At 45.1% G+C, this 13,469-nt stretch overlaps 1 protein-coding gene across 1 annotated transcript; it reads left to right on the forward strand.

The window, feature by feature from the left end:
* Positions 1-350: 350 nt before the first annotated feature.
* On the forward strand, positions 351-7,851 carry LOC106592360 (regulator of G-protein signaling 20). The gene is made up of 5 exons (XM_082961404.1): positions 351-427; positions 2,005-2,280; positions 3,040-3,117; positions 3,408-3,642; positions 5,645-7,851. The coding sequence occupies exons 1-5, from the start codon at positions 351-353 to the stop codon at positions 5,831-5,833; spliced, it is 855 nt and encodes a 284-aa protein (XP_082817530.1). The 3' UTR covers positions 5,834-7,851.
* The last annotated feature ends 5,618 nt before the right edge of the window (positions 7,852-13,469 follow it).

A 13,469-nucleotide genomic window follows, 5' to 3' on the forward strand; every position in this document is an offset into this window, starting at 1 on the left:
ATTCATTAATTAGGTTGTAGTTTAGCTCCCGAGTGGCGCAGCGGTCTAAGGCCCTGCATCTCAGTGCTATAGGTGACACTACAGACCCTGGTTTGATCCCAGGCTGTATCACAACCGACCGTGATCGGGAGTCCCATAGTGCGTTGTCCAGGTTAGGGGAGGGTTTGGCTGGGGTAGGCCGTCATTGTAAATAAGAAATTGTTCGTAACTGACATGCCAAGTGAAATCAAGGTTAAATAAAACAATCTATGGATTTCACAATGGGCCTCATTCAAATTGCCATCGATAAAATGCAGTTGGGTTCATTGTCTGTAGCTTATGCCTGCCCATACCATAACCCCACCGCCACCATGCGGCACTCTGTTCACAACGCTGACAGGAAACTGCTGTTCCACACAACGTCATACACATGGTCTGCAGTTGTGAGGTTGGTTGGAAGTACTGCCACATTTTTAAAAACGACATTGAGGCGGCTTGTGGCAGAGAAATGATCATTTAAGTCTCTGGCAACAGCTCTGGTGGACATTCCTGCAGTCAGCATGCCACTTGCACGATCCCTCGAAACTTGAGACATCTGTGGCACAATTTAATGGCCTTTTATTGTCCTCAGCACAAGGTGCACCTGTGTCATGTTCATGCTGTTTAATCAGTTTCTTGATATGCCACACCTGTCAGGTGGATGGATTATCTTGGTCAAGGAGAAACGCTCACTAGCAGAGATGGAAACAAATTTGTGCCCAACATTTGAGAGAAATAATCTTTGTGTGTATGGAACATTTCTGCGATCTGGGGACCAACACTTTGCATGTTGCGTTTATATTTTAGTTCAGTGTATTTCCCATTCATTTCTATTGGGCACAAAATAATCTCAAACACAACCTAAACAAACAGCAAATACATCCAACAAATGCATAGAGTCACGAGCTTGATGTAGTCACCCTTTGCTATGAATATGGGACCAAATACTTAACGTTTTACTACTTTAATAGACATAAGTGAATTTGTCCCAATACTTTTGGTCCCCTAAAATGGAGCCAATACGTACAAAAGGTTCTGTAATTTCGAAACGGTTCACCCAATATGGATGAAAATATCCTCAATATTATAGTTGACAGTCTGCCCTTTGTCCTCATAGTCATTGCATCATTTCAAATCCAAAGTGCTGGAGTACAGAGCCAAAACATCACGTCTCACTGTCCCAATACTGTTGGAGTCCACGCTAGGGTCCCAACAGAGCATGTCATAGCAGAAACTATGCCATGAAGTCCAAGGAACTGTCCGTAGATGCTCTAGCGACATTATCAGGACCATACAGTAGAGCACTGATGGAGCTCTAGCTTTGTGTTACACATATTGCAGGGCCAGATTGGTTGTAGTATTACTGATGCTGTTTTAAAGATTAATACTGTATAATATAAACCTAGTCTTAGCTCATTTGCATGTCATCACATGACTGTTATTACAATATTATGCAGCAGCGTTCCTCCTCTGTCTGTCTGTCCTTAGCCCCATGGAATCAGCCCTGTCTGTCTGTCTGTCTGTCTGTCTGTCTGTCTGTCTGTCTGTCTGTCTGTCTGTCTGTCTGTCTGTCTGTCTGTCTGTCTGTCTGTCTGTCTGTCTGTCTGTCTGTCTGTCTGTCTGTCTGTCTGTCTGTCTGTCTGTCTGTCTGTCTGTCTGTCTGTCTGTCTGTCTGTCTGTCTGTCTGTCTGTCTGTCCCACTGCTCTGTGTGTCCCTCTAGCCAATGGGATCTAACCCTCTCTGTCTCTGTCCTCCAGCCAATGGGATCTAACACTGTGTCTCTGTCCCTCCAGACAACGGGTTCTAACCATGTGTGTCCCTCCAGGCCATGGGATCTAACCCTCTGTATCTCTGTGTCCCTCCAGGCCATGGGATCTAACCCTCTGTCTCTCTGTGTCCCTCCAGGCCATGGGATCTAACCCTCTGTATCTCTGTGTCCCTCCAGGCCATGGGATCTAACCCTCTGTATCTCTGTGTCCCTCCAGCCCATGGGATCTAACCCTCTGTATCTCTGTGTCCCTCCAGCCAATGGGATCAGAGCGTATGGAGATGCGAAAGCGGCAGATGTCGGTGCAGCAGGAGTCGATGGCGGTTGGCACGGCACCGACCCAGCAGGACCCTAACCAGAGCCAGAACCAGGGGAGCCAGAACCAGGGGAACCAGAACCAGGGGAACCAGAACCAGGGGAACCAGAACCAGGGGAACCAGAGAGGGAACAACGCCTGTTGTTTCTGCTGGTGCTGCTGCTGTAGCTGTTCCTGGTACGAACTGTATGGATTCATCCCAAATAGCACCCTATTCCCTTTATAGTGCACTGCTTTTGATTAAAATCCTATGGGGAATAGGGTGCCATTTGGGACGCACACTGTCATGCAATTCTAGTAGTGTATCACACACCCAGCATGGCTCCACACAGCACCCTTCATCAAAACATCACCCTTCATCACACAGCACCATTCATCACACAGCACCATTCATCACACAGCACCCTACATCACACAGCACCCTACATCACACAGCACCCTACATCACACACCCAGCATGGCTCCACACAGCACCCTACATCACACAGCACCCTTCATCACACAGCACCCTTCATCACACAGCACCCTACATCACACAGCACCCTTCATCACACAGCACCCTACATCACACAGCACCCTTCATCACACAGCACCCTTCATCACACATCACCCTTCATCACACATCACCCTTCATCACACAGCACCCTTCATCACACATCACCCTACATCACACAGCACCCTACATCACACAGCACCCTACATTACATCACCCTTCATCTATACAGCACCCTACAGAACATCACCCTACAGATCATCACCCTACAGTACAGCACCCTATAGTACAGTACCCTATAGTACAACATCACACATCACACAGCATCTACACAGTTGACTTGATGTGGGTCATTATGAGGTTGATAGGGTCAGTGAAGACATGTATAACCTCCTGACTACTAGTCTGATCTCTGTCCTGTTGCCCACCGTTCTCTCCTGTAGGAACGAGGAGCGTGAGGAGAGGAACCGGCGGGCGTCCTACGACCTCAAAGCTGAGGGGACGGCCGACTGCGAGGACAGGTTAGTCACAGCAGTATTCCTGTGGAGAGAATGTGAAAGATGAGTTCTGTTGAGTTACTCACCTCCAGTCCAAGTTTGTAGCCCTGCGTTAGTACATTGGATAACTGATCAAGGGCTTAATGGTTAGCAGTGTGTTAGTGCCATACCTGGTGTTGGTGAAGCTGGGTCAGACCCTGTAAGTCCAGTGTGTTAGTGCCATACCTGGTGTTGGTGAAGCTGGGTCGGCCCCTGTACGTCTGGCGCTGTCTTGTGCCCGCTGTTGTTCTCTGATTGGTATGTGTTCTCTGCAGCCCCCCTCCCACTCTGGAGGAGGTCCGTTCCTGGGCCCAGTCGTTTGACCGACTGATGTCGTGCGCTGCTGGCCGAGTGGCGTTTAGGTTGTTCCTGTGTACAGAGTTTAGTGAGGAGAACATGTTGTTCTGGCTGGCTTGTGAGGAGTTCACCAAGGAAACCAACAAGACCTCCATTGAGGAGAAGGCACGGGTCATCTACGAGGACTACATCTCTATCCTCTCACCCAAAGAGGTGAGTAAGACTTCTCCTCCTCCTTCTTCATGTGATATTATATGTACCGTAAATTCCGGACTGTAAGCCGCAACTTTTTTCCCACGCTTTGAACCCCGCGGCTAAACCTGTTATGGCTAGGGGGCAGTATTTTCACGGACGGATAAAAAACGTACCCGATTTAATCTGATTAGTACTCCTGCCCAGAAACTAGAATATGCATATAATTATTAGCTTTGGATAGAAAACACTCCAAAGTTTCTAAAACTGTTTGAATGGTGTCTGTGAGTATAACAGAACTCATTTGGCAGGCCAAAACCTGAGAAGATTCTGTACAGGAAGTACCCTGTCTGACCATTTCTTGGCCTTGTTGATTATCTCTATCTATTACAGGGGATCTCTGCTCTTACGTGACACTTCCTACGGCTCACATGGACTCTCAGAAGGCGGCAAAATGCTGAATCGTGGCTTTGCAGGCTCTGGCTGAAACAAAGTAGCGCGTTTGGATAATGGCTGGTTACAGTACTGTGAGACTCAGGCGCGTGCCCGCGTCGACCGAAAGCTTTGTTTTCTTTCCTCTGTTTAGCTAAACGGAGATTCCCGGTCGGAATATTATCGCTTTTTTACGAAAAAATGGCATAAAAATGGATTTTAAACAGCGGTTGACATGCTTCGAAGTACGGTAATGGAATATTTAGAAATCTTTTGTTACGAATTGCGCCATGCTCGCGACCCTGATTTACCATTTCGGATAGTGTCTTGGAACGCACGAACAAAACGCCGCAATTTGGATATAACGATGGATTATTTTGGACCAAACCAACATTTGTTATTGAAGTAGCAGTCTTGGAAGTGCATTCTGACGAAGACAACAAAGGTAATGAAACTTTTGTAATAGTAAATCGGAGTTTGATCAGGGCTAAACTTGGTCGGTGTCTAAATGGCTAGCCGTGATGGCTGGGCTATGTACTGAGAATATTGCAAAATGTGCTTTCACCGAAAAGCTATTTTAAAATCGTACATATCGAGTGCATAGAGGAGTTCTGTATCTATAATTCTTAAAATAATTGTTATGTTTTTTGTGAACGTTTATCGTCTGATTATTTCTGGCTGGGTACTCTGCTGACATAATCTAATGTTTTGCTTTCGTTGTAAAGCCTTTTTGAAATCGGACAGTGTGGTTAGATAAAGGAGAGTCTTGTCTTTAAAATGCTGTGAAATAGTCATATGTTTGAAAAATTGAAAAATTGAAGTTTTTGTATTTTTGAGGAATTTGTAATTCGCGCCACGCCTATCATTGGATATTGGAGCAGGTGTTCCGCTAGCGGAACATCTAGATGTAAGAGGTTAAACAATGACGCGGCTAATATATGGATTTTTCCCGCTTTCAATTTTTAATTTTTTTTAAAACACATTCTGTGACGTGCTCAGTTTTTTGGCGGCATGAAGCTTTCATTAGACCAATGAAATTGCCGAACATGTTAAGGTCAAACAACGTTTTTGTTTACTGTTTAGATTAAATCGAGCGCTCTAAAACTTCCCATCATTCTGATTACGGTAGTCATTTTGTCACCCTCCTCATGGCAAAGACACGGAGAAATGCATATGATGCAGCTTTCAATTGATCTGGCTGTTGGAAAAGGAAATAGAGCTGCTGCACGGGAGTTAATGAGTCGATGATAAGACGTTGGAAACAGCAGCGTGAGGAATTGACTCAGTGCAAAAAGACAACTAAAGCTTACTGCTCATTTTTTATTTTTTGTTACAAGCCGTGTTTCGTTAAAGCCTATTTATTTTTGTTACAAGCCGTGTTTCGTTAAAGCCTATTTATTTTTGTTACAAGCCGTGTTTCGTTAAAGCCTGTGTAAAGTTAATTTGTTTCAATGTACCGGTAGGCACCTGCGGCTTATAGACATGTGCGGCTTATTTATGTTCAAAAAAATTAATTAAAAAAAATTCAGTGGGTGCGGCTTAATAGTCCGGAAATTACGGTATCTAGTCTCTCCATGCTGTGTTTCCCCAGGTGAGTCTGGACTCACGTGTTCGGGAGGTGATCAACAAGAACATGTTGGAGCCGTCGTCCCAGACCTTCGTTGATGCTCAGGTGCAGATCTACACGCTGATGCAAAGAGACTCCTACCCCCGATACATGAACTCCCCCGCCTACAAGAACCTGCTCAACTCCCTCTCAGAGCAGGCCCCTGAGTCCTAACTCAGCACTCTCAGAGCAGGCCCCTGAGTCCTAACTCAGCACTCTCAGAGTAGGTCTCCGAGTCCTAAGTCAATACTCTGTGTCCTAGAGTCTTAGGTGACAACAAACCTGGGATCGTCTCTCTTTTCTCATTTTCATTTGGTTTGAATGTTAGTGTAGAGAAGGGGTGGCCAACCTTCCTCCTGGAGAGCTATAACAGCCTGTACACCCAGTAGCTCTCCAGGAGTGTAGAGGATGTGAAGCGGGCCTCTGACCTGACCTTGCCCTGCCCCCAGGACCTGGCTACGCGCTAGAGAAGCGTCACCTGACTAAAGACACTCAGGGTTCTACTGTCTGAGAAGTCTACTCGCCTAGGGCTCTACTATTCTGAAGGCTCTATTCTACTGGGCTCAGCTCCTCTGAGGGTGAGGGCTCTACTCTCCCGAGGGCTCTACTCCCCAAGGGCTCTATTCCCCCTAGGGCTCTACTGTCCCGAGGGTTCTACTCCACCTAGGGCTCTACTGTCCTGAGGGTTCTACTCCACCTAGGGCTCTACTGTCCTGAGGGTTCTACTCCACCTAGGGCTCTACTGTCCTGAGGGTTCTACTCCACCTAGGGCTCTACTGTCCTGAGTGTTCTATTCCACCTAGGGCTCTACTGTCCTGAGGGTTCTACTACACCTAGGGCTCTACTGTCCTGAGGGTTCTACTCCACCTAGGGTTCTACTGTCCTGAGGATTTTACTTCACCTAGGGTTCTACTGTCCTGAGGGTTCTACTCCACCTAGGGTTCTACTGTCCTGAGGGTTCTACTCCACCTAGGGCTCTACTGTCCTGAGGGTTCTATTCCACCTAGGGCTCTACTGTCCTGAGGGTTCTACTCCACCTAGGGCTCTACTGTCCTGAGGGTTCTACTCCACCTAGGGCTCTACTGTCCTAAGGGTTCTACTCCACCTAGGGCTCTACTGTCCTGAGGGTTCCACTCCACATAGGGCTACTACTGTCCTGAGGGTTCTACTCCACCTAGGTCTCTACTGTCCTGAGGGTTCTACTCCACCTAGGGTTCTACTGTCCTGAGGGTTCTACTCCACCTAGGGTTCTACTGTCCTGAGGGTTCTAATCCACCTAGGGCTCTACTGTCCTGAGGGTTCTACTCCACCTAGGGCTCTACTGTCCGGAGGGTTCCACTCCACAGCGGCTCTACTCCCTTAAGGCTCCATTCCCCCCAGGGTTCTACTCCACACCACCATTACTGCTCCAGATCAACACACTCCAAAGGAATATTAATATTCATGTAAGGTTTGTTTTAGAAAAAAATTATCTACATTTTATTTGTGTACAAGTTATTTTATTGTGTGTTATGATTGTTTATTTTTTTTATAATTGTTTGGACGGACAAATGACGCCTACTTGTGGGCAATAGTGTATATATTTATGCGTTTGTAAATAGACAAAAGGGAATTGTGGGTAAACTGCATATGAGAATCAAGTGAGTGTCCCATTTGACACCCTATTCACTATATAGTGCACTACTTAATGGGCCCTGGTCTAAAGTAGTGAACTATATAGTGCACTACCTAATGGGCCCTGGTCTAAAGTAGTGAACTATATAGGTAATAGGGTGCAGTTTGGGACTTTACTCAAGTCAAGTCTACGTTATACATTTATTTCCTCCAAAATGGCTCCCTATCCCCTACATAGAGCACTACTACATTATAATCTATGGGAATAATCAAATCAAATTCTATTCGTCACATGCTTCGTAAACAGGTGTAGACTAACAGTGAAATGCTTACTTATGGGCCCTTCCCAACAATGCAGAGAGAGAAAATAGAATAATTATAGAAAAGTAATAACATACAATAATAAAAGTAATAATAAATACACAATGAGTAATGATAACTAGGCTATATACACAGGGTACCAGTACCATGTCAATGAGTAATGGTAACTAGGCTATATACACAGGGTACCAGTACCAAGTCAATGAGTAATGATAACTAGGCTATATACACAGGGTACCAGTACCATGTCAATGAGTAACGATAACTAGGCTATATACACAGGGTACCAGTACCAAGTCAATGAGTAATGATAACTAGGCTATATACACAGGGTACCAGTACCAAGTCAATGAGTAATGATAACTAGGCTATATACACAGGGTACCAGTACCAAGTCAATGAGTAACGATAACTAGGCTATATACACGGGGTACCAGTACCGAGTCAGTGTGCAGGGGTACTAGGTAGTCGAGGTAGATATGTACATATAGGTAGGGATAAAGTGACTAGGTAACAGGATAGATAATAAACAGTAGCAGCAGCGTATGTGATGAGTAAAAAAAAGTTATTGCAAAAAGGGTCAATGCAGATAGTTAAATAGTTAACCAATAGCTACCCGGACTAACAATCTGATGGCTTGAAGGTAGAAGCTGTTCAGAGTCCTGTTGGTTCCAGACTTGGTGCATCGGTACCACTTGCTGTGCATTAGGAGAAAGAACAGTCTTGTTTAGCTTGAAGGTAGAAGCTGTTCAGGGTCCTGTTGGTTCCAGACTTGGTGCATCGGTACCACTTGCTGTGCATTAGGAGAAAGAACAGTCTTGTTTAGCTTGAAGGTAGAAGCTGTTCAGGGTCCTGTTGGTTCCAGACTTGGTGCATCGGTACCACTTGCTGTGCATTAGGAGAAAGAACAGTCTTGTTTAGCTTGGGGGTAGAAGCTGTTCTCGGGGTCCTGTTGGTTCCAGACTTGGTGCATCGGTACCACTTGCTGTGCATTAGGAGAAAGAACAGTCTTGTTTAGCTTGGGGGTAGAAGCTGTTCAGGGTCCTGTTGGTTCCAGACTTGGTGCATCAGTAGCGCTTGCCATGTGGCAGCAGAGAGAACAGTCTATGTAGCAGTAGTGTTTGACAATTTGTAGGGACTTCCTCTGATACCACCTGGTATAGAGGCCCTCGATGGCAGGGAGTTTGGCCCCAGTGATGTACTGGGCCATACGCATTACCCTCTGTAGTGCCTTGCGGTCGGATACCAAGCAGTTGCCATACCAAGCAGTGATACAGCCAGTCAAGATGCTCTCAATGGTGCAGCTGTAAAGCTTTTTGAAGATCTGAAGGCTAATGCCAAATCTTTTCAGCCTCCTGAGGGGGAAGAGGCATTGTCGTGCCCTCTTCACGACTGTGTTGGTGTGTGTGGACCAGGATAGATCTTTAGTGATGTGGACACCGAGCAACTTGAAGCTCTCAACCCGCTCCACTACAGCCCTGTTGATGTGAATGGGGGTGTGCTCAGTTTCCTGTAGTCCACGATCAGCTCCTTTGTCTTGGTGAAGTTGAGGTTGTTGTCCTGGCACCACATTGCCAGGTTTTTGGCCTCCTCCCTATAGGCTTTCTCATCATTGTGGGTGATCAGGCCTACCACCGTTGTATCGTCAGCAAACTTAAGGGTGTTGGAGTTGTGCTTGGCCACACAGTCGTGGCTGAAAAGGGAGTTCAGGAGGGGACTGAACCTGTGTTGAAGATCAGCGTGGTGGATATGTTGTTGCCAATCCTCACCACCTGGGGGCGGCCCGTCAGGAAGTCCAGGATGCAGTTGCAGAGGGAGGCGTTTAGTCCCAGGGTCCTTAGCTTAGTGAGCACTATGGTGTCTCCTATCCAGGGACTGTCCAGGACCAACCATGCTTAGCTTCAGAAGCAAGCCAGCAGTGGGATGCAGGGTGGTATGCTGCTGGTTTCTGGGATGATAATGTTGATGTGAGCCATGACCAGCCTTTCAAAGCACTTCATGGCTACAGATGTGAGTGCTACGGGTCGGGAGTCATTTAGGCAGGTTACATTAACGGTATTACAGACATGGAGAGGTTGAAAATATCAGTGAAGACACTTGCCAGTTGGTCAGCCCATGCTCTGAGTACAAGTCCTGGTAATCCGTCTGGCCCTGCAGCCTTGTGAATGTTGACCTGTTGAAAAAGTCTTACGCACATCGAATACGGAGAGTGTGATCACACAGTCGTCCTGAACAGCCGGTGCTCTCATGCATGATTAAGTGTTACTTGCCTCAAAACGCGCACATAAGTCATTTAGCTCGTCTGGTAGGCACGCATCACTCGGCAGCTCACGGCTGGGCTTCCCTTTGTAATCCGTAATAGTTTGCAAGCCACATTCGACGAGCATCAGAGCTGGTGTAGTAGTCCAGTTAGGGCTAGATGATGATCCGTTAACAGTAGTCCAGTTAGGGCTAGATAGTGATCTGTTAACAGTAGTCCAGTTAGGGCTAGATAATGATCTGTTAACAGTAGTCCAGTTAGGGCTAGATAATGATCTGTTAACAGTAGTCCAGTTAGGGCTAGATAATGATCTGTTAACAGTAGTCCAGTTAGGGCTAGATAATGATCTGTTAACAGTAGTCCAGTTAGGGCTAGATAATGATCCGTTAACAGTAGTCCAGTTAGGGCTAGATAATGATCCGTTAACAGTAGTCCAGTTAGGGCTAGATAATGATCCGTTAACAGTAGTCCAGTTAGGGCTAGATAATGATCCGTTAACAGTAGTCCAGTTAGGGCTAGATAATGATCCGTTAACAGTAGTCCAGTTAGGGCTAGATAACGATCCGTTAACAGTAGTCCAGTTAGGGCTAGATAACGATCCGTTAACAGTAGTCCAGTTAGGGCTAGATAATGATCCGTTAACAGTAGTCCAGTTAGGGCTAGATAATGGTCCGTTAACAGTAGTCCAGTTAGGGCTAGATAATGATCCGTTAACAGTAGTCCAGTTAGGGCTAGATAATGATCCGTTAACAGTAGTCCAGTTAGGGCTAGATGACGATCTGTTAACAGTAGTCCGGTTAGGGCTAGATAATGATCCGTTAACAGTAGTCCAGTTAGGGCTAGATGACGATCTGTTAACAGTAGTCCAGTTAGGGCTAGATAACGATCTGTTAACAGTAGTCCAGTTAGGGCTAGATAATGATCTGTTAACAGTAGTCCAGTTAGGGCTAGATGACGATCTGTTAACAGTAGTCCAGTTAGGGATACATGATGATCTGTTAACAGTAGTCCAGTTAGGGATACATGATTATCTGTTAACAGTAGTCCAGTTAGGGCTAGATAATGATCTGTTAACAGTAGTCCAGTTAGGGCTAGATAATGATACGTTAACAGTAGTCCAGTTAGGGATACATGATGATCTGTTAACAGTAGTCCAGTTAGGGCTAGATAATGATCTGTTAACAGTAGTCCAGTTAGGGCTAGATAATGATACGTTAACAGTAGTCCAGTTAGGGCTAGATAATGATCCGTTAGCAGTAGTCTAGTTAGGGCTAGATAATGATCCGTTAACAGTAGTCCAGTTAGGGCTAGATAATGATCCGTTAACAGTAGTCCAGTTAGGGCTAGATAATGATCCGTTAACAGTAGTCCAGTTAGGGCTAGATAATGATCTGTTAACAGTAGTCCAGTTAGGGCTAGATAATGATCTGTTAACAGTAGTCCAGTTAGGGCTAGATAATGATACGTTAACAGTAGTCCAGTTAGGGATACATGATGATCTGTTAACAGTAGTCCAGTTAGGGCTAGATAATGATCTGTTAACAGTAGTCTAGTTAGGGCTAGATAATGATCCGTTAGCAGTAGTCTAGTTAGGGCTAGATAATGATCCGTTAACAGTAGTCCAGTTAGGGCTAGATAATGATCCGTTAACAGTAGTCCAGTTAGGGCTAGATAATGATCCGTTAGCAGTAGTCTAGTTAGGGCTAGATAATGATCCGTTAACAGTAGTCCAGTTAGGGCTAGATAATGATCCGTTAACAGTAGTCCAGTTAGGGCTAGATAATGATCTGTTACCAGTAGTCCAGTTAGGGCTAGATAATGATCCGTTAACAGTAGTCCAGTTAGGGCTAGATAATGATCCGTTAACAGTAGTCCAGTTAGGGCTAGATAATGATCCGTTAACAGTAATCCAGTTAGGGCTAGATAATGATCCGTTAACAGTAGTCCAGTTAGGGCTAGATGACGATCTGTTAACAGTAGTCCAGTTAGGGCTAGATAATGATCTGTTAACAGTAGTCCAGTTAGGGCTAGATGACGATCTGTTAACAGTAGTCCAGTTAGGGATACATGATGATCTGTTAACAGTAGTCCAGTTAGGGCTAGATAATGATCTGTTAACAGTAGTCCAGTTAGGGCTAGATGACGATCTGTTAACAGTAGTCCAGTTAGGGATACATGATGATCTGTTAACAGTAGTCCAGTTAGGGCTAGATAATGATCTGTTAACAGTAGTCCAGTTAGGGCTAGATAATGATACGTTAACAGTAGTCCAGTTAGGGCTAGATAATGATCCGTTAGCAGTAGTCCAGTTAGGGCTAGATAATGATCCGTTAACAGTAGTCCAGTTAGGGCTAGATAATGATCCGTTAACAGTAGTCCAGTTAGGGCTAGATAATGATCTGTTAACAGTAGTCCAGTTAGGGCTAGATAATGATCCGTTAACAGTAGTCCAGTTAGGGCTAGATGACGATCTGTTAACAGTAGTCCAGTTAGGGCTAGATAACGATCTGTTAACAGTAGTCCAGTTAGGGCTAGATAATGATCTGTTAACAGTAGTCCAGTTAGGGCTAGATGACGATCTGTTAACAGTAGTCCAGTTAGGGATACATGATGATCTGTTAACAGTAGTCCAGTTAGGGCTAGATAATGATCTGTTAACAGTAGTCCAGTTAGGGCTAGATAATGATCTGTTAACAGTAGTCCAGTTAGGGCTAGATGACGATCTGTTAACAGTAGTCCAGTTAGGGATACATGATGATCTGTTAACAGTAGTCCAGTTAGGGCTAGATAATGATCTGTTAACAGTAGTCCAGTTAGGGCTAGATAATGATACGTTAACAGTAGTCCAGTTAGGGCTAGATAATGATCCGTTAGCAGTAGTCCAGTTAGGGCTAGATAATGATCCGTTAACAGTAGTCCAGTTAGGGCTAGATAATGATCCGTTAACAGTAGTCCAGTTAGGGCTAGATAATGATCTGTTAACAGTAGTCCAGTTAGGGCTAGATAATGATCCGTTAACAGTAGTCCAGTTAGGGATAGATAATGATCCGTTAACAGTAGTCCAGTTAGGGCTAGATAATGATCCGTTAACAGTAGTCCAGTAAGGGCTAGATAATGATCCGTTAACAGTAGTCCAGTTAGGGCTAGATAATGATCCGTTAACAGTAGTCCAGTTAGGGCTAGATGACGATCTGTTAACAGTAGTCCAGTTAGGGCTAGATAATGATCCGTTAACAGTAGTCCAGTTAGGGCTAGATGACGATCTGTTAACAGTAGTCCAGTTAGGGCTAGATAACGATCTGTTAACAGTAGTCCAGTTAGGGCTAGATAATGATCTGTTAACAGTAGTCCAGTTAGGGCTAGATGACGATCTGTTAACAGTAGTCCAGTTAGGGATACATGATGATCTGTTAACAGTAGTCCAGTTAGGGCTAGATAATGATCTGTTAACAGTAGTCCAGTTAGGGCTAGATAATGATACGTTAACAGTAGTCCAGTTAGGGCTAGATAATGATCCGTTAAAAGTAGTCCAGTTAGGGCTAGATAATGATCCGTTAACAGTAGTCCAGTTAGGGCTAGATAATGATCCGTTAACAGTAGTCCAGTTAGGGCTAG

The sequence above is a fragment of the Salmo salar genome, chromosome 14 (assembly GCF_965601325.2).
Source record: "Salmo salar chromosome 14, fSalSal1, whole genome shotgun sequence".
Lineage (NCBI taxonomy): Eukaryota > Metazoa > Chordata > Actinopteri > Salmoniformes > Salmonidae > Salmo > Salmo salar.

Coding starts and splice junctions, on each gene's coding strand:
- LOC106592360 (XM_082961404.1), top strand. CDS start 351: ATGCGGCACTCTGTTCACAACGCTGACAGGAAACTGCTGTTCCACACA. Junction 428..2,004: donor ACATGGTCTGCAGTTGTGAG/GTTGGTTGGAAG, acceptor GTGTCCCTCCAG/CCCATGGGATCTAACCCTCT. Junction 3,643..5,644: donor CTATCCTCTCACCCAAAGAG/GTGAGTAAGACT, acceptor GTGTTTCCCCAG/GTGAGTCTGGACTCACGTGT.